The sequence below is a fragment of the Borostomias antarcticus genome, assembly GCF_949987555.1.
Source record: "Borostomias antarcticus genome assembly, chromosome: 14".
NCBI lineage: Eukaryota > Metazoa > Chordata > Actinopteri > Stomiiformes > Stomiidae > Borostomias > Borostomias antarcticus.
Window position 1 is genome coordinate 25163849 of NC_140247.1, and position 26625 is coordinate 25190473.

The window sequence follows — 26625 nt, forward strand, 5'->3', positions numbered from 1 at the left end:
CTGCAATAGGTAACGGTTAAGGTTAGGCATTCGACTCCTATTGGTTACAAGGTTAGGCATTTGTTGGTTTAAAAAACACAATGGTTCTCCTTAACCAAATACAGTGCATATACATGTGCAACATAGTGGACTGTTTAGAAATGATTTCTTACAATTAATGCATTTTTCAATAGCAAACATTTTTCATATGCTTGATCTGGCCAATATTTCTCCAGCAAACTCTGGCCCATTGTGTGAATACAACTCCAGTGCAAATGACTATTGGTGTTAGACTGTAAAATGCTAAACATCTGTACAGTTGCAAATGAACGTTAGGTCATCTAGCATGCCAGAAGATGGAGGAGTGTGGAGATAGCCAGACTGCACTGGTTCAGAATTTAGCATAAACATTATTGAAACTTTTGGCAAGCTTGCAAATAACTTTACAGTAATGTGAAATATCAATATGATATATTTTGTAATATCTTCACAATTGTGTTAACAACTTATTTAACATATACAAGACTAATACAAGCTAATGACTTTGGTGTTATTCAGCTACAGATTCCATCAGGAAACATTTTATGAAATGTCCAAACTATATTCAGCAGGAAGTTGTGCATGAGTCATTTCCTCCAATCAGTTGGAGTAAACCATCTCAGTATTGCACTCGCACACTCATCACCTTCGGTTTTCACAGTGGTCTTTCAAAAACACTTTGTCCTAAAATTAAAAAATAATAACAATAATAATAATCTTTACAGAACATCCACTAATGAACTCATCAGTTCACTAACCAGTTACACAGACTTAAAATGTATTACAAATTAAACAATTCCCAAGTGGATAAAAGAGATGAATACAAGGGTATCTAAACCTCAAAAATATGTGATGAGACAAATATATGTTACTTTACTGTATAAATGTTAAACTACTGTAACTAACCCTCCACAATAGGATCATCATGTAAAATGTATAATAAATGTAGTTTTATTCCTTATAATCCCTTCCTATAATTATACTTCACAGAGCAATTCATACAACCATAACAACAAAAGCTTGGCACTGGCTCTTACAAATTGTCATCTCTATGCAAATCCTTGATCTGTTGAGCACGTCAAGAATGTACAATGCATTCTAATCAGCAATGAGAAAGTCCTCTCAAGTGGTCTGAAAGAAGTACTGTTGATAGAAACAAAGGGGTTGTGTGTCTAGGTGTTTTGCAAGTTAAAAAAACTGGAGAAAAACAGATTATTAGTGGAGACATCCTAAGCCTTCTGCTTAGTTTGTTCCCTGCAGATCTCTCCTTTGTCAATCTTTCCAGTTTGTATTCAGCCGTTTCTAAGATGAAGTCTTCAAGGCAATTTGACCACCACCACACACGCACCTGCTCTGCCAATGTTGAGAGGCACCTCCTGTTGGAAGACAGAGAGGTGAACGGACAGCTTGTCTGGGTCTTTTTTCAAAATTAACATTTCATTTCATGCCAATAAAACAGATTATTACTGCGTGGGGTGGAACAATGTTGTGCCGGAAAGCCTATCAAAAAGACGATGTTATTTGCCGAGTTGTGATTAACTCCAGGTTACCTCAGTCCACTCGTTGTTCTGCGCGTCGTACGACTCTACACTGTTGAGGTAGGATTGACCGTCATATCCTCCCACAGCGTAGAGCCGGTCCCCGAGCAGACAGACTCCCACGGCATCTCTGGGGACACTGAGGGAGGACACCGTTGTCCAGGTGTCTGTCTTTGGGTCATACCTACAGGTTGGGTTGTGGCAAGGGACAGAGACAGTGGCCATTATGGAGTTAGAATTACAGAGATAAGGGCCATGATAGAATCATGAATAACACTTTATATTAAGGCTCTTTCATTAAGCATATGTGTTGTATAAGTGTTAATAAGACATGTTTAAGTGTTAATAATAGCATTATAAACATGTTTATTGTTAATTGTTAAAAATGTGGGCCAAATCTATCAGATCATGATATGAGATGAGAGAATATTAATATGGTTGTAGTTCATTCTGCTCTCAATACAATACCAATAGACAATGGGTTCATGTCCAATAAAGGCTGCAGTTTACTGATTAACCATCAGAGGGAGTCAGACACCATACAATCATACAGCACACCACACCTCCCATGGAAAAAAAGTGTGTCTTTTGGATATGACCTGTACTTGCAGTCAAGCAAAGCCTCAAATATGCACAAAAGGATAGGAAAATTAAAAACTAGTACACCAAAAGAATCTCTAAGACTCTTTTTTTCTTGACATCTGTAAGAACGTACTCATCTCCCATATTGCTCAATCCAAAATCCAAACTAAGTTTTTGAGACAGTATATTTTTGAGACATATATATAAACTTATCTTTGGACTTTATATCTTTATATATTAGGCTATGTATTTCTGTGCTTACCTCTCAACACAATCTGAGAGTCGGGAACAGTGGTTTGAGGCTGGCGCATCATGACCGCCCACCGCATACAGGAAGCTGTTGTACGTGGCCACACCCACTCCCCCCCGCCGCTTCGCCATGGGCGCGCACATGCTCCACTTGTTGGTGTGTGGATCAAAACATTCCATGGACCTCAGGCACGAGCTCCCATCTCTGCCACCAACTGCAAACAATCTGAAAGCATTGTCAAATATGAACATTCTTAAAAGGCTAGACTTTCCTCATTCCTGATTGTTTATGATGAGTAACTTTAAAGATTCCCTACTATGCTGCTTTATATAGGTCTCTGGGGTCCCCAAAACATGTCTTTGAATATTTTTGCTGAAAAAAACACTCAGATGAAGCATTCCAGCATGCTTCTACACCCCTCTGTTTCAGTCCTGTTCTGGACTCGCTGTTTCTGTGTCTGTATCTTTAATGCCAATAAGCTGCTGCTCCCCGCCCCCACTCTGTCCTGCCTCCAGAATTTTAAATATGCAAATGCCGCAGAGCATTTCTGAATGGTTAACTTGTTTTTTCTTCAATTTTTGTTTTCAGATGGAGGGAGGTACAATTTTAATGAGTCCACTTCTGACCTCAGCCAGGGAGGCAAATCTCAACAGCTTATTTAATTATATGTTTTCAGAATTTAGCTGCCCACAAAAAAACTCACTGGGTCCTATTAATTCACAGTTTGTGTGTTAGAAGGCCCACCTGAGACCCAAATGTGTATGCACAAACACTGAGTTGTGTTTTGTTAGTTTTTTATAATAGGGGACCTTTAAATAAGATAGATCAATTCCCTCAACTATCTGTAATTTTTTCAACTGTACAACTTTAATTAAATTATAGATGTTTATTTTCCCACACATTTAGTAATTACTGTAACTTAGCCACATTAAGCAATTTTGCACCATTGTGTGACATCACAAGGGTAGCCTGCTAGTAAATGGCTATTGGACAAGCTAATGGATGCAGGTGTACTGTATGTCCACTAAATGTCCATCTACTACAACTGGGAAGCTACCAGGTGTTACATTTGGAATGGGACTTTCTAACTATAATATCTCTACTCAAGGTATAGTAATAATAATAATAATGGATTTTATTGATATATTATGTATTTCTGTGTTTGCATATAGTTACATATAGTAACTAGTCTAGCAAGCTGTGATGCTTGAAATGTTTGTTGGTTATTATGTTTATAGTTTCATTGTCTGACACTGCCTGGTGTACAGCGAGGAAAGCAAGCTTCTGATGTCCAGCATTTTGAGCAGTTTAGAGCGTGCCGGTTAGCATCTTTCTAAATTAGATTTGTCCACTTTAAAGTGACAATGTGTAACTAATGTTGGGAGGCAAAATTTAGTTTATTTTGTTAAATTGGAGCAGTTTGGGTACACTCACTCTCCCAAATAAGGTCTTGGAAGAGTGTTCCATGGTGCTGATTAAATCTTAGCACGCTGACCCTTTTTTTTCCCAAACTGTGGTGTCGAACACTGAATTTTTATTTAATTGCTGTCGCAGAGAGTGAAACAGCAGGGTACAAAGACATAACTTTCACGGAGGGCCTTATTGACTGATGCTTATTTGCTTTTGGTGATGGTTAGATAGTTGGCTACATCGTGAGGCTATGTTTGGCTACTGTAAATCATGAAAGTGATGTGAAATAAATATTCCACAAATGTTAAATGGCAGTGGAATCTTGCTACCTTCACTATATATAGTGATTATATCATCTGAGATGCAGCCTACTCTACAGGGTTGTTCATTCCCCTGTCTTCGAAAGCATTGAAAGCGAGTGTGGGAGGAGAAGTCAACTTCCTTGTTGTCTGTTTTGACCTAGTTGCCGAAATAACTCCAGGACATATTCAGTGAGAAGACGCCTTGTGCGGGCGGCTGCCAGGTCCATGCATTCCTGTAGTATTCTATCCATCACAGGCTGCAGATAAACAAGGACAGTCATTAGTATGTACTGTACAGCCAAGACCCAGGCCAGTTCTACTGTTCTATTGAGATCCATATCCTTTAAAATGATATATATTTTAAAAGAATAATATATATATCCCAGTTTGATTGAAATTGCCTTTTGATATTGTAGATATGAATAAGGAATGTGATTGATTCTGTGAGATGCTGTTGACTGGTTCTGTTTTGCTGCTGATTTAGCACAGATGCAAAGCATTATCTCATCATCTATCTATTCTTCTTTTTAAAAAGTTGTTCTGTTCAAACACCGTTCTGAAAGCTCTGATGAGCTCAGCTTGCTGCTGAGATGTTGGTGAATAAAATGACTGCTTTGAAACATCGGAGTGCGCGATCTTTTCTTTCAACTTTAGGCTTTTGAGACCCAGGACCTTTGTAGACAAGAATGTGTTAGCATGAGGAAAAACTTAGTAATGTCATCATTGTAGTGCTCATATTACTGTGTAATTACTCATCATACCTACCCTGTACTTACGGTAAGAACCTAAGCCCTACCTTACCCTAATGACAACTCTTTGTAGATTGCAAGTACAGTATGATGATGAGTAAGTGCAGCACTAGTCTAACAATAGTAATCACACACTAAAATAAACACTTATTTATATTTGTGTCACCATAAAAATATTTGTTGTGTTGGTCACATTGAGCCCTTTATTTTATAACAGTACACCTATTAAAAAAACACAGATAGTATGGGCTTGTCAGCTGTTTAGTGCAGTGACCTGCTCCAGCGGTTACACCCTACAGTATACCTCAACCAGTCGTACCATAAGCTAGCCAGGCGCGGTGACTTACTTCCCATTGAGTGCTATGACTCCCACAGTGCTGCGTGGGGTTGACATACTGGCCACATAGTTCCACTGTCTGGCTTGTGGGTCCCACCTCTCTACTGTGTTCAGATAGCTCCATCCATCATGGCCCCCCACAGCGTACATGGGACCCTCCAGCACTGCGATTCCTGCTCAGGGCAGAAAGGAGAGAAGGCTGATGATGAGAGGTCAATGATGAAATTAACAGATACAAAAAATACTGTGTGATCAGATAGTTTGTTTCTTAATTAATAGATCATCGTTATCCTGTCTTTATGTTCTCTATATGCAATGGATAAAGTATGATCAAGGTATCAGTTTGGGAGTGTAGTGGCTTTAGCAAGCTTGCTAAAAATGAATTCTTATAAAAACTTCCAGAAAGCAATTTCAGTCATTCTCCTTCTCTTCAACCCCATGCAACTGTGTAATCGATAACCAGAAACGAAGGGCTGTTGTCCAAATGTATGTCTTTTTTCTTGACAGTTCTTGCTGTGAGCTGGTGTTTTGAACTGCTGCAGTAGGCTACATTGCATGAGTCATAGCTAATCTGCACTCCAGCCATCATGGGGAAGTGACCTAATGTATTCTGTGAACAGGATGAATATGAAAACGGTTATTATTCTCTATGCCAGTGTCACAGAGGAAACTGCTTTCGACAGCACAAAGGACGTTAAGAAACAAAAATATATTTTATATATTGCCATTCACTTCTGGATGACAGACATTATGTTAAGGGACCATTGAGGCTATTCACAATGCCCTAAACATTATAGGCACATTTAGACTGAAAGGTTTCTCAAAAAACGGCCCGTTTTATAACCAATTGTTGTGCGAGGAAAACACTAAAACGTTGTTCTCTCTCTCTCTCTCTCTCTTCTTTCCTGGAAGCACACAGCAGGCTGATGTCTTTTGAATCAAAACTGCACACCATGAGCGAAATAGCAGATATATCTGAAATGGAAGGATGTAAGAGGAGCGGGTAATCTATATAGTGTAATCTCTTGGGCAAGCGCCGCTCACCGCTGCCTTCCACCACAGAAGGCAGATACTTGACAAGATCGCCCTGTTACACAGGTAAGGCCTTTCTCAGCTGCATATCAAACCATCTCTGATATTAAATAATAAACATGTGAGACATGGCAGTGGAAAGGCCAGAATACACCACTATGCTCTTATGGTAGATGAACTAGAAGTCTACAAAGAAATAAGATTATGTAATAAAACAGTATTGTCACGAGACCCAATGTAGTTAAAAAATACTATCATATTTACAGAGTTATTACAGTACTGTACATCCATTTTAGTAGCCACCTCAAATCTCAAAGAACCCAATGAAGGATTTGACATACCTAACCCATGCCTGTGTGTAGACATGGGAGGCATGGTGGACCACACTTTGTTGATGGGGTTGTAGCACTCCACAATGTTGGAGGTCTTGAGTCCGTCTCTACCTCCCACCACGTAGAGCTTGTTGTCGATCACCGCCACACCAAACTGGAGTCTGCGTCCATTCATGATGCCCACCTGTATCCATGTGTTTGTCCTCAAGTCGTACTTCTCGATGGTTGTGGAACCTAAGCACCACACTTATGTCAAGTATCATCTAGAACATTTCAGTTTAATTAAAACCAAAAGACAGGTCAAAAATAGATTAATGCATTCCCAATTCCCAGTTGGGTCTCTTAACATCAAGAGACACACCACTGGTGACTTAACAATGTTTTTTTTCATCTTCCAATGTTCTAACCAATCACGATGTGTGGTTAAAGTATTACATTTCCATACATTGGATAGATATCATGTGGTAGGTCACCAGAACACTAATAGGCTTGTAGTCAGTAGCCATAAGACCTTGTTCATATAGGGTGACATTACACATTACGAAGAAGTCGGTCTTCTTAATGGCCGCATTGATCAAAACCTGCGTGCCTCTATTAATAGTCCCAAGCCATTAGCGAGACACAGATGTGATGGATCTATCTAGAAGTGTTAAGGCCTCATACAGTAGAGATCTGAGAGAGAAACAGATCTGTCTCAAACACAGCACATATACTGTGTGGTCAATTACTTGTAAGCAGTTGAAAATATTGCATTTTTGATTTGACAAAGACTTCTGGGAATGAGACAGTTCAATTGGTTTCATTGCACTGGAGAAAACTAAATCAAGTGCAGCCCAAGTATTTACAAATAGCATTTGGTTAGCACCCAGGTTAGAAAAGCAATATCCTCCAGACGATGAGCTAACCTTTGGTGGAATCCATTCCTCCTACGGCGTAAAGAGCTCCAACGGTGGACTTCCTGGGTTTCGTCCTGGGGCTCTGGAACATCGGACGACGCTCCGGCAGCAAGTGATACTTCATCGCCTCCATAAGCAGCTTCTGGCATTCCAGGTCATCGGAAAACATCTTGTTGTTTTCTAAGTCAGCAAGGAGCTAGATATGAAGAGATTCTGTAATTAATGCGCTGAATATGGAATGCAGGGATTTTGACACCACAAGGATATGTAGGCCTATGCATAGAACTGAGAGTGAGCTCTATAAGATTGTTTTATTTATTTATTTTTTTGCGGAATAGTGGTACTTTTATATGGAGCATGTAATTAATAATATGGTAATGATGGTGGATAATTACCCATTGACACAGGGAATCTATGAACCAAGATCGCTCTTGCTTACAATCTTACTATACTGCTTACAATCTTACTCTCAGTTAGACACTATCCCTGTTGATACCTGGCATTAAGATGTGTCTTGGGTGATCTGATCACAGGTGGACAGCTCTAGTACAGCTCTAGTACAGCTCTAGTACAGCTCTAGTACAGCTCTAGAGTCACTTTCATCCACCCTCTACAGGAGGATGAGGATGAGAAGTCTATTCTGGACAACCCCTCCCATCCCCTCTATGACGAGCTGTGGCAGATGGGGAGCACCTTCAGCCACAGGCTCCTCCCACCCAGGGTGCGAAATACATGGTGGTCTGGGGGGGCTGAGCCCCCCTGATTGACACTTGAGACCCCCTTGGAAGCCTACAAAGCAAAAAAAAACAATTGGGGGGGCTCTGATTTTTTTATTTTTTTTAATGATTTGTCACTTGCATTTGTCACTGAAATGTTTTTTTAAGCATACTATGTCCAGTATTCATGATTCAAAACATTTATTCACAAATATGTTCTTTTTTGGGGGCCAGCACAAATGTCTGTGGCTGATTTATTTAAATTAGCCATGTCGAAATTCACACAGAAAGAAAGAAGCCAGGACAGATCACTCAGTAGTCTCAGTTAAAAAATATGAAAGCAAATCCCAGTAATGCAAGTAAAGAACCAAGTAAAGAACCAAGTTCATTACTTGCAAACTTTGAATTCACTTCTTCGAAAAAGCTGAATCTTTTCCATTCTCAATAATAGTAAGAGAATAGTTTGGCGATCTCCAGCATGTTTTTGATAAACCTGCTTGTTGTGTATAAGGTGTGAGTGTGCGCGTGTGTCGGGCGAGTGTGTGTGTGTGGATTCAGGGCATATTGTTGTGTGATTGTGTCGGCCTAGTTGTGATTGTGGCCTTACTGTTAATGATATTAGCCTTGGTGTTCAAGTTCAAGATTTTTATTTATGATGTGTGTGCAAGCCTAGTTGATTGCCTTGGCTTGCATCCATAAAATCTTATATATTGCGTATCAAAGGAGAATGCTCGTTTTTGACAACCTGGACCTTATTTACGGCATATTATAAGACGTTTGACTCACCGAGATCACTTTGGTGTAATTCGGAGGCCTGTAGAAGAAATTTAAAATCCAGCGCGAGCAAAGTATATCCATGTAATGGCGGCGGACAGGGCACTGAGAATGCAGCTTCTAAAAAATCTATTTTCTGCCGCGAAACAGTTGTTTTCATCAATCTGTCTTTATGAATCGCTAGTTGTGCTTACATAGAGCGAGGGCTTGTTGTGGTTTTTCACATGCCTCTGTAATATGATCTTTAGAAACGTCTTAAGAAACGAAATAGCTTCCCCACTTGCTCCAGCACGCATGCGCACAGCGTGCTGGAGCAACGCTGCATTCTCAGTGCCCCATCCGCCACCATTACATGGATATACTTGGCTCGCGCTGGATTTTACATTTCTTCTACAGGCCTCCGAATTACACCAAAGTTATCTCGGTGAGTCAAACGTCTTATAATATGCCGTAAATAAGGTCCAGGTGGTCAAAAACAAGCATTCTCCTTTAAGACCCCCTAGTTATCACAGGGTATTTCACACACTGATCCCAACCAGGTGCAAAACAGAGCGGCCATCAGATAATAACAGAGCTTGAGCATTACTGAGTGTTGTTGAGGTATGTATGTATGTATGTATGTATGTATGTATGTATGTATGTATGTATGTATGTATGTATGTATGTATGTATGTATGTATGTACTGTATGTATGTATGTATGTATGTATGTATGCTGGAACAGAAATGGGCCTTCCCCAAACTGTTCGCACAAAGTTGGAAGCATAGAATTGTCCAAATGTCTTGGTAAGCTGAAGCATTAACATCTCCCTTCACTGGAACTAAGGGGCCTTGGCCAACCCCAGAAAAACAACCCCAGACCATTATCCCTCCTCCACCAAACTTTACAGTTGGCACAATGCAGTCAGGCAGGTAACGTTTTCCTGGCATTCACCAAACCCAGACTCGTCCATCAGACTGATTCAACACTCCACAGAACACACTTAACACCACTCCATCCGAGGCCTGGCATTGCGCGTGGTTAGGCTTGCATGCAGCTGCTCGGTCATGGAAACCCATGTCATTAAACTCCCGGAGCACAGTTTTTATGCTGATGTTAAAGCCAGAGGAGGTTTGGAACTCTGCAGTTATTGAGTCAGCAGAGCATTGGCGACTTTTACGCAATGCGCCTCAGCACTTGGCGACCCCACTCTTTAACTTCTGCCACTTCATGGCTGAGTTGCGGTGGTTCCTAAAAGCTTCCACTTTGCAATAAGACATTTGATCGTGGAATATCTAGAAGGGAAGAAATTTCACGAACTGACTGGTGGATCCTATTACAGTACCGGCACGATGGAATTCAGTAAGCCCTTCGGACCCATTCTTTCACAAATGTTTGTAGAGGCAGAGTGCATTGCTAGGTGCTTGATTTTATACATCTGTGGTAATGGGACTGAATGAAACACCTGAATTCAATGATTAAGAGGTGTGTCCCAATACTTTTGTCCATATAGTGTGTGTGTGTATGTATGGATGGATGGATGGATGGATGGATACATTCCTTGTTCTTTTCATGCTTATATTCGCTACTATGTAGGCTATATTCTGTATTCTGCATTTCCAACCATTTGCAGTAATTTCCCACTGCTGAAATGTCAAATTTCCGCCTGCGGGGATTATAAAAGCTTATACAGTATGTCTATCTAAATCAAATCAAACTGTATTTGTATAGCGCATTTCATACACAGAGGCAATACAATGCGCTTTACAGAGAGCAATGGGAGGTTGGGCATAGGTCCCACCCCTACATATTCCAGAGGGAAGAATCTAATAAGTTTGGATAAAAGCGTGCAATGAACCGAATGTTTCCATATGCTTCTTGAGATCCGATTGATCAAACCTCATTCGGAGGTGCATGGTTTGGGCCAGATCTGGCCACATTCTTTTATCAGTGGGAACTCGAATGTGTCTTTGACCACATCGACCGCCTAAATGAACTGACATACTCTGCTTTTGCAAGTAGACTATATTGGCTCTGCACTGAGTGATTTAAATGCTGCTCTCTTGCATTAATCTTCAGACTGTTTTTGACTTAACTGCATTATATATTATACCGCCCTGCTCTTCTATTCTCCTCTTAATTTTGTCAGCACTCTGTCGCACCCTAATGGCCTCGAAATAAATTAGGTTACAGCAATTGTGATCTGGTTTACGGACATAAATTATTAACCAATCAGATGAGGCTACACCTCCTAAAATCTGAACTAGTCGATATGCAAGCTAAACTGTGATTACTGGACCCGTGAGTGAGCATTGACACAGCACACACATGCACGCGCACGCACACACACACACACACACACACACACACACACATCTTCAGCAGTAGCGGGTGGAATTTGTCCTCTGCATAGTGAGAGAGTCAACATGGAAAACGTGAAGTATTTGTTCAAACATGGAAACATTTGGTGAAAAACGATTTCACAAAACTAATGTTTGAGCAGCAGCTCCAAATAAAAAAAAAAGATGGGAGACCTATACCTTCACTGGAGATGATGAAATAACGGAGAGCAACTGGTCGTATGTACAGAAAGCTCTGTTGTGAAAATTATGCTAGAACAGAGTAGCTAGCTGAGAAGTGTTAAGCTTCAGAAGCTATTTTGTTGGCCATGTCTTCTCATTGAGCAAACAGCTCTCTGAACAACCCATGGGTTAGCCTACAACAGGGTTATCAAGGTTTAAACAACTTCCATAAGGCAGTTCAGAAGCATACTGTAGCCTAAGTTCAAACATCATGTTAGCGCTGCCATCAAGCTTTTTGGGGAGAGTTAGGATCAACAAGGCTGATCAAGCTGTTGTGATCCATTAATTCCAGCTCTCTTCTCATAAAGATGAATCCCATGTAAACACACATTTGTGTCATGTCACATTAAGTAGGGTCAGTAGGGGATATAAAATAGCACAAAAAGCTGTACAATGCATGGGATACTACTGGCCTACTCATTCAGTGAACGCTGTATCTGGAGAAGGTTGCATAACAGTTCAGCTGGATCAGGGCATCAGGGCTAGGCCTATTATTGGAAACACAGCACTCTGGCTTTGTTAAATAATGAAAACAAATATTAAAAGGTACAAATATTATTGTATTCCAAGCCTATAATATTATACAATTGTCGAATTGAATAACCAATCACCAATGACTTTCGCACAAATATATCCACACTCCCTACTAACGACTGCTCTTCAGTAGGCTATACATAGATTCTGTTAGCTATGAACATATCCCAGATGAATGCCAGAATTTTCACAGGAACTTCGTAAGTGGGGTTTAAGAAGAATTTTGTTGGTAAAAAAAAAAAAAGGTACATTTTGGTAACTGCGAATGAGGGCTGTTGTGTGCTAGTTCAGCCCACTAAATTTGAGTAATTCGAAAGTAATTAGTAATCTGATTACTTTTCAAAGAGAGTAACTAGCAAAGTAATCAGTAACTTATATACTTTTACTATAAGGCTACTTTTATAAGTAAAAAGTAAAGTTATAAAGTCACTTTTATAAAGTAACTTGCCCAAACTGCATAGAATGGATCTGTAGTTTAGGGTATCCCTAAACATTTGGTTGTGTCAGCTTAAATATAACTTGTGTAACTGCCCTTCTCTCTCTCTCTCAAATGGAAATGATGTACGTGTTTATTTGCATATAATAATAGGTGTCACTGCATCGCTCGTTAGTATAGCTTCCACCCTCTCTTGCCCACACTGGGTTCAAACCAAGGGGCCAGGCTGCGATTTACTTCCTGAAACATTTTGATCAGCGCCATCTTGCCGAATTGACCCCTTTTGACATGCGCAGTTGTGCTTTTCTCAGACCCAGACGCGTTCACGAAAAGTTTGCACCATGAAATTATTATATGCATATTTTTTTATTACTTAACAATGCTAATGCAGGGACATGCAATACAGCGAGGAGAGCGGTGAACGCGCATTAAAAATAAAAAATGGTGCATGTGTTTATACTGAGGAGTTTCTTCATCATTTGGGTGAGTTGGTAGGAACTCTCCCCCCAGGCTCGGGGCCGAGGGGCTTTCCGTCAGGTCTATAAAGATGGCAGTGGCCTTCTTTTTGGACGAAAAGCTGTCCTCAATGTCTTGAGTCATCAAAATGACTTGATCTACGGTTGATCTCTCACGTCGGAACCAAGCCTGCTCCTGTGGAAGCAACGGGTCAATGATTGGTTCGACGAGGGTGTAGATGAGGCGCTCAAGGATCTTGAAGAGGATACATAGAGAGATGGGGCTTAGGGATCGTGACAACTAGGGCTCTTCTCCAGATTTTGGGTTGGCAAAAGCAGGAAGAGAGGAACGCTCTTAACCAGGACTTCAGGGCAGGTTCGACATGGAGTATAAGCTCCAGGCAGATAGGAACAGGCCCAGGAACTTTCCCTGGCTTTACATGCTGGAGGGTAGCAGCGAACTCCTCCGGTGTGAATTCACCAGAGATGTTACCGCTGCTAGGAGTTGTGGCCTTCCAGAGGTCAGAAACTTATTTTGCCACGAGACATGACGATTCGCGGTCTTTGCCCTCGTATGTCCCACTTTTCACAAATTGTGATGCGATTTTGTTTGCAGAGATGGGGCAGTGAAGGGCGGAGTGTCTGGACCTACCAGTGAGGTTGTTAAAGAGGAGTGACCAATTCAACTCAGTTACGCAAATGGTCACTCGAATCACCCAAGACACATTTTAGTTTCAAAGTTTCCATACTTCAACAGACCAGTATTTTGAATCCATTCAAATACTATAGATTTAGACTTGTTTTTTGGGGGCTCCCAAAGTGAGATGATGGGGGGGTTGTGAGATCATATAAATGATCCAAAATAGCTTATTTCCAGAATGAGTGAAATGCAATTTTAAAACAATAAGAAATAGCCAATTTTAAACATAATTGTTACATAAGGTAAAGAAAAGTATTCAAATTTGAAATAATACAATGCAGATTTTTTTTTATGTCATCAGGCTTCTTTGTCCCCACATCACCACAGAGGTGGTTAGCGAAAACGTCCAAGCACATTGCCCACCCATCCCATTAGGTAAATGAAACATTCATTAAATTTAACTAAATAAAACTATAGCAAATTAATATTATGGTTGTTAGACTGCCGCAATTGTGTTCTTTTGTTGTTGTTATGGCCGTGTTTGAACAGCCTAGGCCTATTAGTGCGTATGCGCGTGCATGTTTGCGTGCTTCAACCACCTCTTGGTATAGTGAGGGTCGCGGAGGTCTGGCGCTGTTAAGTTGGCTGAAAGGTTTGGGAACCCCTGCCTTACAGCTGCTTCAAGCACCTTGCTTATTCAGCAAAAACACACATAATTTTACTGGACTGCATATGCCCTGTGCAGTTTGACACGTTATGCTATAGTATTGGATACATGCACACTGTAACAGAGGCTTCCACTGACCCCTGCCCTTTGAAGCCTACCGCATCACCAGCAAAAAATAAAAAATACCTAAAACATCTTTACAAATCTAAATAAATAAAATAAAAATCCCACATTCCAACACTTCCCGAAAGCTGAGAAACTGTGCTTTCTAGTAATATAGGAACATCCAATTAATATTCGGAATGTTGGTACTGAACTTTCAGGACTTACAGGGTTAATACTGTACAGTAGATCTCCGTACTGTACCTGTGGGGGGAGCAGAGGGAGGCGGATGTAGGCCAGGAGAGTCCCCAGGTCCTGCTGTCGATGCTGCACATCGTACCGCACCCACATCATCAGCGCCTGGAAGATGGTCTCCTCGTCAGGAACGTTGATGTCATCGCTGGACAGCAGCTTGACGATCTCAGCGGTGGGGAGTAGGAGGAACTCCTGGTTCTGGATGACCTCCAGGAAGTGTTCCTGGGACAGGGATACGTTAATAAATATAAAAGATGTACTGTTTGTTGAAATCCATGGCATAGTGGATGGTCGAGGTGTGAGACGATAACAAGACTAAAAGATATACAGTCATATTGACATACTGTAATTGTCTAACAATGTGGATGTCTGGTGGAAAATGAGTTCTATGTGATAGCTACATCTTGCTGAAGATTGATCTCTCATCCACTGGCCTTAAGCCCAGGCAATCTTATGGCTCTGCTTGAATGCCTCTACAAGGACATTGCCCATGGACACTTTCATTAGGAACCCTCTATAAAAGATTAGGCTTCATACAGCTTTGTAATGTCTGACATAAAAACACGGAGGAGTAGAGAAAGGCCCCTCTGGCCCTGGTCTCTTCAAGCAGGCCCTCTGAGCGTTACTTATCTCAGCGCCTGAATAACTTTGACGCATCTCTGGCTTTTCGATTCAGTGTGCGTTAACAATTAAGAAAAACAAGCATACTATTGATCATTAATCTGTAACAAATTACAAGTGTTGGGGCCAAATCTATGAAGAGCGGAGGCTTTAAGAGCTTAGCGAAGACAGGCTTAATGAAATGAGGCCTAGGCATTGATCACCAGAGGTATTACTGAGGAAGATGCTAGTACAGTACTCCCCACTGTTTGTACAGATGCATTATTTGTTATTACCACCTTTAGAAAGCTGACTACAAATTGAATAAATAAAATCGACCGCAATGCAAACAATGGGTTCCAGAAGCATTTTGAAAGCCTTGAAGCAATACTATGTTATTAATATGATATGTGGCAATCAACAGCGTGGAAAGAATCCAGAATGGAAAGAAACACGGAACAATACTCATTGATCTAAAGAAAAGGAGGCAGTTGAATACATTAAGAGGAGATATTTCAGAATAACAAAACTGAATCTTAAATTATTGATACTACAATGAACATAACTTGAAATTGAGTTTGATACAGTATGCTTTGACTGCAGTTCGCATACAGTGCTAACATCACATGATAATGTGGGCATGTTTTTTTCCAGACAGTTGAGGATAAATGAGGCCATATCACATTTAAGAGACAACTGGGGGAAATTACACTTTCACAGAGGAAGAGGATGTGAGATGAACCCAACAACTAGCAAAATAAGGAAACACAAAGCTTATCAAAACAGGACCGTTCGCCCTAGCCCAGAGGACGGTGGTGAGTTCCAGGAAGCTGCTGCTCTCACCATGGTCATTACTGAACCGATTGAACAGGAAGCAGTGGCTCTTGTGCTGGGTGATTAGATTAACCTCCTAGTCCTGGAAGGGCTCTGTGTAAACAGACCGAGCAGATGTCCTTCAGCAGATAAAACCTATCTCCCCCCAAGTTGTTTCCAACCCGGGAGAAGACGTTATCTGGCAAATATGTGCTATGGATCTCAATATTCCCCATAAAAATATCTGTATTCTACCAAAGTATTTTTGACAAATAATTCAGTGTGCAGTATCTCAACACTTGGGTATGTTGTATGCTTAGAAATGTTTTAGTGTGAAATTTGCCAATCTCTCTCTCCAACCCTTGAAAGTACATGTCAGGAGTTGCCTAGAGAACAACAGCATTCACTACAATTCGACCATATGTTCAGGGCAATGCAGATATGCAGAGTCATGAACAAAAGGCCTCTTAAAGGAGTAGTAAAGGGAAAATGCATGTTTAGCCCTGTTTTAAGGTTACTTATGATCATATACAATGGTTCAGATCAAAACGTTGACAAAACTAGCACTTTTGAGAAAGTCTGATAATTTCTCTACCACCGTTTTGGTCATACAATGGATGTGGGTGGGCACCGTGAAAAATCATTAAAAAAACATGTTAAACTCTCAATTTCAAAGACAAGAAACTCACCGAGGGGGTAATTGGTGTCTGTTGGTGTTCTGACATCAAATTTGTATGACCAAAACGGTGGTAGAGCAATTATCAGACTTTCTCAAAAGTGCTAGTTTTGTCAACGTTTTGAATTGTTTGTATATGATCATAAGTAACCTTAAAACAGGGCTAAACATGCATTTTCCCTTTACTACTCCTTTAATGGAAAAAGAAACATCAGCCTTGGGTGTAGTAAAAAAAAAATACTTCAGTTTATCTGGGCTGCCTATAATTTTGATACATACAGTACACCCTGTATGGTTATGCTGTATATATACACACACACACATATATATATATATATATATATATATATGTGTGTGTATACTTCAGTCACTGTATAATATCCTCCAGTACCATGGTGTAGGCGTGGGCTACGTTGAGCAGGTCCACGCATCCCTGGGCGTCAGCGAAGGAGCGAATCCCCAGGCAGTTGGAGGGGTGGAGCTGCTTCATGAGGAAGTTACAGCAGACCTCGATGACCTGCGAAAGCTGCAGCAGGCAGGCTGCCGCCAATAAACTCTCGATGGTCTCCTCCTTCAGCTCAAGGACACCTATACAATTACACGGAAGATACCACTACTGATCATGCTCACGATTTTATATTTGTAATACATTCTTATTTTAATGTTCTATCATGTATAATGTCTTTTTGTTCTTGAAGCACATTGAGTCGCGTGAAATGTGCTATATCAAATAAACTTGACTTGACTTGAGAGCAAGCTCGAAAAGCATTCAGAACCTAGAATAATGTTCAGAGAGAGAGAGAGAGAGAGAGAGAGAGATTAAGGAGAAAGGAGGTTTGCCGTTGATAAATTGTTGGAACAAGGGGGATAGGCTACTGTAGGTTGAACAGCACAATCTGTCAACAACACTAACCTTGAGAATAATTAAGGCACTGCGCAGAATCAGAAACAGGCCTTCTTAACACAAACAAAACAGCTAAGTGTGGCATGGCTTTATCGATCCTTTTATTCATCCCAGCACACGGGAGGCCCTATAACTACTTATGGGACCCGATGAGTGGTTTTTATGAGCACTCACCAGTGTAGGCGAAATGAACCAATGATCTCAAGGCATCAGGATCCACGCCCTCCATCTTGACTTCCTCCTGCTTGGCTTCTCTCACGTCATTGGTAAACATGGCAGCGAAGTAGTCCGAGACCGCACTCAGAACAAGTCTACAGTAATTATGAAAGAGGCAAAATAAAACACAATTTACAAGTAGTCGCTGCTTCAGTCTGTTGCTTTTACCTTGTCCCTATGGATATATCATTGCCACTGTCAAACCTGTAAATGTGTTTGTTTTTTTTCATTTGCTTTAGAGTACCTACAGTATAATAAACAAGCTGTATTATGTGTAATGGCTTAGGCCTTCCCTTTTCACATTTCTTGCCTATTAACTTTTGATTGCAAATAATTAGACAAAGGTCCATTGGGTTCTGAAAATGTGTTCTAGTGTACAGAAGTCCCCTTGCTCAGTATATATGTGGTAACCCTATTCTAATTGAGCCTTGGCCTTTAAAAAATGACCTATTACATAAGAATGAACTTTCATATCATAGGTCACTGTCAAACAACTCATCACTGTCATGTTTGCAGCCTGCTATGTCTTATAACCTTGTTTCCATCATTGATTTATCGTGGCTACTCGTTTTCTACCATCCAGGGACACCATGATGCTCACTTGCTGAGGGCTTTGCTTCTGTGTTCTGCATGGTAACGTCCAATTTGTTGAATCGTATGAGATATGAAATGATCTCACAGCCAACGATTTGTATTTGTAGAGCTTCAACAGAATTCTAATGGGGTTTATGTCCCCGCCTGGTTTGTTTACAAATTGGGTAACAAATGAACAGACAAGGAGGGTTCTGTAATCACAAGAGGTGGATTGTGTGTGTTTGTTTTCCCTTACACTTTTTTACAAAGGGAAAACATCATTACACACCGGATTGTGTTTACCCAACATAGCATCACAACCCTACGCACAGACAATAGAAATGATCAAAGTTTTTAATTTGCTCGATGCCTGTATTGACATCTTAACGATCTTGAACTTTGAGGTCTTCTAACCAAAAGTGGAGGTGGGTGCAATTAAATTAAGGCAGGCAGTGTGGTCACTGACCTGTGGGCTGGGATTTTATGATCTCCAGCGATCAGGAGGACATCACACAGCTGTTTGTGCTGAAGGTAGGTCTCCATCTTGCGAAAGGTCTGTTCTGCATGGTTCGTAGCCTGGAAGAATTCATCAGAGCAATTGGAGCTCATCCTGGTGTAGCTGCTCAGAGCCAACCTAAGGACAGCAAAAGGAGGAAATAGATTAAAGGAAATAAGTAACTGCATAGCATTCTTTTAACTAAACCTTTTTACTTGTTTGATTTATTGTTTACACAACGTAAAGTTTGAAGGGAGAGGTAGGCCCTACACCGTTAGTACATGGTAAATAGAGTAATCCTACAATAGTAATCAACAATCCTTTTGCAGATCATGACATTCCTATACACGGCTTTCTCTATCGTATTTGTATACTTCTACCCGGTCTGGGCCGGAATTAAAACCATTACAAACTAAAACTCTGTGCATAAAGAACCAGAGAGTCAAATCGAACTGGTATGTAATCTGGGCAACTGCATCCTTCCCAACACTGTGTTGTCTTTTGGACAGACAGGGACTTGAGAAGTGGGCTGCAGGCTTCCTCTTCACAGTATTGTGGTAAGGCTGAGTCCTGCTCCCTGAAGGCAGACAGATTACATGCTGTTCGAGAGTCTCTAAATAATCCCTCCTGCTCGTGAAGGAGTGGCCCATGCCGGCTGCACTGGTGTGTCCTTCATGGAGAATAATCCACTTGCTGACATTTAGGGTTGTTTTGTTACACTACGTAAACAGAGCTGAGTGTCTGGGGGAATTAACACGAGTGGAACGCTGCGTCTGCTTGGAGAGTTTTCAAAGTTTTGGAGGGAGGTGGCACTGTGTAAAAACAGCTTGTCAACATCCGCAGTGATGCTCCAGGCCCCACCACCGTTATGATTCTGTAGTGCAAGATGGTATAAATCACCTAAGTATTTGCTGGATTTCACATGATTTATTCAACACAAATCAATGATCTTTATTTCTTTTTTTTTGCTTAATACTACTGATGCTACGGATGACTCATTTTTGAAACATGGACATCTAAAGGAGGGGGCATAGAGACAAATTGATGAGGACATAATCCCACCAAGTTTTCAGTGGGATGTGTGGGTTTCCTCCATTTAATTATTAAAATAAACTGCTCCTCCATAGGGAACTGTTTTTATGGCCCACCGGTCCCAACCCTACCCTTTAGTATGGGCTTTATTGGGATGCTTTATGCTAAATACAAGGGTAATTTATTGCCCTGTCACGATAATTCCCGTCTGACTCAGTAGTCTTGGATAGGAGCACCGAACAAGACCAAATAAGAAATGGGCTGTAAAAGCTAGATGCATTGCCTTTGTATGCGCTCCAGGGCATGCTGTAAGGGCTTCTCCAGCCCACCAATCTCCAGGACACTAATTGCTTTGGTATCACATTCTAGGGAGCTGTAAATTCTCTTTTGGGTAAAGGGTTGTTCATTAAGAGCATGGCCAGCCATTAAATGTGACGGTGAAACCAGTAATACCTTATCAAACTCCACAGAGAATGCAGTCTAGACAACACATTGCATCTACATGGCCATCGTTTTAGTGTAAATATAAGTGCAACTGTAAACAAAATCGCTTGGCAGGTAGGCCTACAGACATTAGCATTTCATGTAGCTAACTGCAAAATATTATGAAATATAATATACTGTAATACAATAAAATATACAAATTTAGTTTCCTCTCACTTCCTATCATAACACCGAGTTGCTTACCTTCCAGATACAGCATAATCAAATTTAACCTTCCTGAGACTGCAGCTTCGTCTGCACACCTTCCCAGATCACATCCATAACCTAATTAAATCCGCATGCATAAGTTTGAGAACAGGCACACATTGAAAGTAAATCTAAAAGTGTCGCTCACGATCCGGTTGGTGCTCATACTAATGATGTTGTTCTCTAAAGCAGGCCTTGTGGGCTGTGGCCCTGTGCGAGATGAGCCTGCCTCCCCAGGGCTGCCTCTAGCAGGAGAGGTTATGAGTCATAAGTCCTATCGGGACAGTGGGTCTTATTCTAACCAATGTGTCAACTTCATCCTTCTACAAGCAGAGGAAAAACCCTGTTTCCAGCGGGAGCCTGCTTTCAAAATGGATTACAGCATTGCCCCTTGTCCCTCAAGGCAGTTGGGCTGGTTGAGAATCCGCCCGGACAAAGATCAATGTAGCATGCCAAGTCTACAATCCACACACAGAGGTACACAATATCCTGCTGCTTCTGTGCTGTTCTATATGCAAGCATTAAGGATTTGTGCAGATATGCATTCACTGGTCTGCAATCACTTCATCCCAGCAGTCAAACAGACCCTCTGCACCAGAGATAATTCTACACTACCCCCCCCCTCCCCCGCAAACCCTCATCCCGTGCACTGCTGACAGCTCATACTCTATTTCTCATGCCATTTTTTGTACCTGATACCTTTAATATTGATAGTGAACATGTGGGATGTGTCTGTAAGTGTAGGTCTGTGGCTTTTGATGTTTGACACCTCCCACAAAAAAGAGAGTTCTGAAAACGACCTTAGGCTGTGTGTGTGTGTGTGTGTGTGTGTGTGTGTGTGTGTGTGTGTGTGTGTGTGTGTGTGTGTGTGTGTGTGTGTGTGTGAGAGAGAGAGGGTGCAAAGGAAAATTGCTAGAGAGATTCATGGAAATGAGTTATTACCTACTAGACAGTATGTTTCTCTGCTACTGTATTACCAATCCCCATGTGTTGTAAAGAAACCCAGTTAAAGTCATGTTGTAAAGTCATGTCAGCATAATTTCCTCCCTGGCCGTGATAAATGATGTATCACATAGAGGGTAGGTTATTGATTCACATTCTGAATATTGAAAATGACATCAGGGAGGGTGAAAATCTTGGCAGGCCAGAATGAATGAGGGATCAATCAGGGTTTGGTTTTGTAATAGATTTGACCGTTACGAAAGGTTGGGGTCAGTTGTGGAAATCTGGGGTCAAAATGGTTTGCATTGTGACATTTTCATGGATAGATACTGTACAGTATGTAGAATATACAGTAGCAGTAGGAAATACAGTATGCTTTTTTAGCGGTTGGCACTTCTTCTTTTTCGGGACCCAAAAGCCTGGGGTGTAGAAAATGTTGTGTTTGCAGTGGTAAGGGTTACATTTAATTCCTTACTGAGATTTGGAATCCTTGCCAGTAGATTACCTGTGATTACACACTGCTGCTGAGGCAGCACTCCAATGTCAGGGGAGTTTTGTGGAGACTGAGAATTTATATTTAAGTGAAAATTGTGCAGGTCTTAGCAAAACGTTTCCACCTAGCTGGTTTGCTGATGGAAGTCCAGGGCCTGTGTGAGGCCTACCACAGAGATATGTATATAATTCATGTGTCTGACATGAGTCACAGCAGTAGCCGGATTAACATGCCATACCTATATTAAGCTAACACACCCAGAGTAAACAAGATGATTCCAGTATGGCCAACATCATATCACACAAACAGAGCCTTCATTGTTGTGACACGAATTGGACCACATATTGCTCATAGCGTTTGCTCATGAGGTCTGTGAATGGGGCACACGTGATGGAGATAAAAGGCTAGCCTAGTGAAATGTCAGCTTCCAGAGGGGAAATTACATGAGCGAGTAGTTGAAGAGTGTATCTGTGTCTGTCTGCCTTTTATATTATATTGTGAATTAACCTTTTTATGCCTGAGATTCCCCCACATCTTGGATCGATGGATTATAATGCCAGCGTCTGTTATATGGATCTATACTGTACTTGTCCTGTGCACCCAAAGTCTGGTGGCTTTAAACCAATATATGACTGAGATACTGCCTGTGGACCTCGGCCTTTTCTAAATCATGACACAAGCATCTTAAACCAAAACTGATGTTCAACTTTAAATGCAAATGACTGAATAGAATAATGCCTAAGGACATCGCCAGACTGTGGTCTTTTTGCATTTCAAATGCATATGAAATACTTGGGAAAACTGTGTGTTGGGGATTAATATATTAAATGATTGGATTCAAGGAGGAATCCCTAATACCCACTACACAATAAATTACAAAAGAGTCCTCACAGAGAGTTTGGAATAAGCTGCAGACTATTCTCTGAAGTAGGAAGAAAATAAATGGGGTTAGAATACCACAACAATGTCCTTCCTTTCAGTCTATCTCAGAATATATTGGCAACAAGAAATCAATTGAGTTGTCAGTGTTGACAACACAATAATACTCGAAGTACTGTATGGCATAGAGATGATTTGGTAAGAGTTTGTCCCCTGCAAGGTTGCCATACCTCAATTTACAAAGGATGCACTTTCTCTCCCTAATTTATAGTGTTTTATCAGCATTTGTGCTACAGCCACCAACTGAGACCCTATAAGCCATATGGTGGGAGGGAAGGACCAAGGAGGTGTCTGAGTTACAGCTGGTGACAGCGGAATGTGCTGCTCTGTCTCTTCTCCAAGGCAATCTAGAGGAAATTGAGATATCATTCAAACTAACAGCTGCTGACTCTAACCTCTATTATGCTGTTCATAAGAGGAGGTCAGGGATTCCATTTCATTTGGTTTAGTTTGGTTGTTCATCTTGGGCTGGGCTGTTTGGGAGGAACAAGCACACGACACAAGCATAGCTAGATACAGGAAGCTTTGATAATGTAAGCTTTGGAGGCAATCTGTTGTATCAAAAATCCACTGCAACAAAAAGAAATCGCAAAGCAAAATATTAGTGGGTTTAATTTTCCCTAGAAATTCTTCCCCAGGAAACAAAGGCTCTTTAGGGCATGATCCACAAACTGGGTGGATTCTGCTGATTCCAGAGACCTGAAGGGATTTTCCACACAGCAGCTCAAGCAGAAGGTCTGAGTACTAGATAAAGCTTAGCCTTGTGAGATTGTGACAAATTATATGACAACAATTTATGAAGTAAGACATAATGGGAACACCGGGCAGTTGGAGCAAATTATTGTGAATGTCTTGTCACATACACATCTGCTTTCGCTGTTGATAAGCTTCCCAAGACCATGTGACACAGACATATACAGTACTTCACACTCCAGTGCATTCAGATACATAATATTTCAAGAGGACTCGCTCATCTTCATGTTTCCAACATACCACACATTGTAGCTATATTTCACTTCCAGTGAATCATTGCATTTCCATTAAATGTGAGCTTAATCGTAGAAAAGGGAGCTTGTAAATATATGCATCTCACCATAATGTTTCACGTTGAAAGCGTTATGTAACCGGTCCCTGCCACGATTCACTGATCAAATCAATGCTGTAGCACTGAATCATCAGAAAAAGTACCTCCCTGATTCAATAATTATGTAAAACAGATGCTGACAGCGTAATCAATTCGTCTGTATGGGAGGGGATGGTGATTTAACCATCTGGCTGTGGTCTGAAAGATGGCTAGTCAGGGGAACATGGATACTGACATTCGGCCAGTCATTTCATTGTTACAACTGTTCCATTCTGTTTTGATTTAATACAGCATCTAGACACTGTTATGGAGAGTTGAGCTGTGGCCAAGTATATGGATGTGCAGGCATTCAATATCCTATTAATAAAGTCAGATTATGGGATCCTATTCTGATGTGTACAGCCTGCCGCACGTCACAACAAGTGGTGTGAGGGTGTACGGAGGTATACGGAGTAGACCCACTTCTTTATCCATGGACCCACAGTAGACCCACTTCTTTATCCATGAACCCACAGTAGACCCACTTCTTTAATCAGAGTAGACCCACTTCTTTATCCATGGACCCAGATTATACCCACTTCTTTATCCATGGACCCACAGTATACCCACTTATTTAAACACCACTATTGTAAAAGCTGCTACAATATACCTACTTCTTTAGTCAGAGTAGACCCACTTCTTTATCCATGGACCCACAGTAGACCCACTTCTATCAACACCACTTATGTAAAAACTGCTACAGTATACCCACTTCTTTAGTCACCACTACACCCCTGGTCACAAACTATGTTGTAAACTCAATGGCACCGAATGAATGAGTGAGGCAGCCCACAGAGACAGTGTGGGAGTAAATTCACTAGGCAGCACCATATATAATGCATGTACGCGTCCAACAATCTATAATCTGACACACTGAGCCCATGAGCTGCTGCTGAAGAAGAACTGGGAAGCATGGTAAATTTCAAGACTGGGGGTATAAATTTGAATAAATCGCACAGTCTATGACACGGTATATGTCTATATGATATAACCTTTCCTGGATTTTCCTATTTAAGGGCTGGAGATGGTAAGTAATATTGATGACGGGTTTAGGAATCACACAGCAGGACTATCTAGACTTTCAACTAGGAATCAGTGCCCTTTCACTTGAATCCATCTTCCACTAAACACAACAGCAGCCTCGATCTCACACAAGGATTCTCCTAAGTGTGCCAGATGACAGATGAAAGGAGAGTAAATCTTTCATCCTGGTGACTTCTAGACACCTGCTTCAACAACACCTGTTCACCTCCTAGAACCATGCAAGATCACACACGGATAAAAACACACCGTAACAAAACAAAAACAAACATTGGAGGACAGTAAATTGATATTGGGATTGGAATTGGTTCTGAAGAGCTTATTGAAGAATGTATGTCCAGTGTGTCCTGGGTCATTTGCTCTGATGTATATAATTCATGTGCTTGCCCTCACCTCTCTCCCTCTCTCTCTCTCTCTCTCTCTCTCTTCTTTTTATAGGACCTGTGCCAGTGTTCTATGATGTAATGGTGCACTTTTACACTCCGGTGGTGGGTGAATACATTTACTGCACTAGAAACCTCCTCAGCTCGGTAGCTGGTTAATACCATGACAATAAACAATATTTATTCTCAGTAGGAATAAAGCTGAGGCTTCTTACAGTAACACATTATCTGCACAGGAGCACAAAGTCAGGCATGAAACCTTGATGTCCATCCAATGAATAATTTAGAAGATGTTTTATTGGTTTGTCTGCCTCTGCCCTGTGGACAGAGTGAATTAGCTATCCCCAGGTGAGAGATAGGGGGAAGCTGCTTCGATGGAGTTAATTGGAAAATGATAGCTACAGAACTCATTTACTTACTGGTTAATTACACTAAAGCATGCAGAATGTCCCAGCAAGGGTTGGTTATGTAAATGCCATACAATTCAGGACCATTATATGGTTGTTCCAAAAATGAAGGCCAGACAAAAATATATAAAATGCTGTTATTCAATAAAGAGTCAAATCAGTGACAATATTACGCAGGATTAGGGGTCAACCACAACACCAAGCCAACCTGTCTCTTGCCAAGAGAAATTCCTGTGAGGACTTCCATACCTTTCTCTAGCGGCCGCCTCTGAGGGGTCCTCAGTGTGGCTCTTTGCATTCTCCTGGCCCCTCTTGGCCTCCTCCTGGCCGCCGTCATTGTCGGGGGCGCCGCTTCCTCCTTTAGGCGCCTCCTGGCTGGCGGGCAGGTGCTGGATGGTGTTGTGCTGGTGGTGCCAGGACTGGTGGCCTGCTCGGACACAGACCGGTGTGGGTCCAGGGGTCGGCGCCAGGATACTGTGGACCGGACTGTTGCTGCTCTTCCGGAGCCCGCCTCTGTCCCGGGAGTGACTCTTGAGCCGGCTCTGGGCCGGCATGCCCCTGTGGTCGAAGCCCTCCTGCTGGATGTAGGCTCCCCCACCTCCGCCTCCTCCGCCGGCAGAGCTCTGGGAAGAGTGGCTGAACCAGCGCCAGCGGAGCCTGAGGATCTGCTTCACGTCAAAGTCCTTCTTCCCCGACACGGACATCCTTTCT

At 41.5% G+C, this 26625-nt stretch overlaps 1 protein-coding gene across 3 annotated transcripts; it reads right to left on the bottom strand.

Annotated features, from left to right (window-relative positions):
- Positions 1-1285: 1285 nt before the first annotated feature.
- Positions 1286-26618, bottom strand: klhl4 (kelch-like family member 4; the record flags this gene model as incomplete). Of its 3 annotated transcripts, none has more annotated exons than XM_084448261.1 (11): positions 1286-1394; positions 1569-1740; positions 2401-2613; positions 5197-5359; positions 6560-6784; positions 7456-7642; positions 14596-14808; positions 17067-17263; positions 17754-17890; positions 18835-18978; positions 26164-26618. In XM_084448261.1, the coding sequence occupies 11 exons, from the start codon at positions 26616-26618 to the stop codon at positions 1335-1337; spliced, it is 2166 nt and encodes a 721-aa protein (XP_084304387.1). In that variant the 3' UTR covers positions 1286-1334. The 3 variants fall into 3 exon arrangements, with proteins under 3 accessions (XP_084304387.1, XP_084304386.1, XP_084304385.1); XM_084448260.1 differs by having other exon boundaries at positions 18835-18987; XM_084448259.1 differs by having other exon boundaries at positions 18835-19002.
- Between the last annotated feature and the right edge of the window lie 7 nt (positions 26619-26625).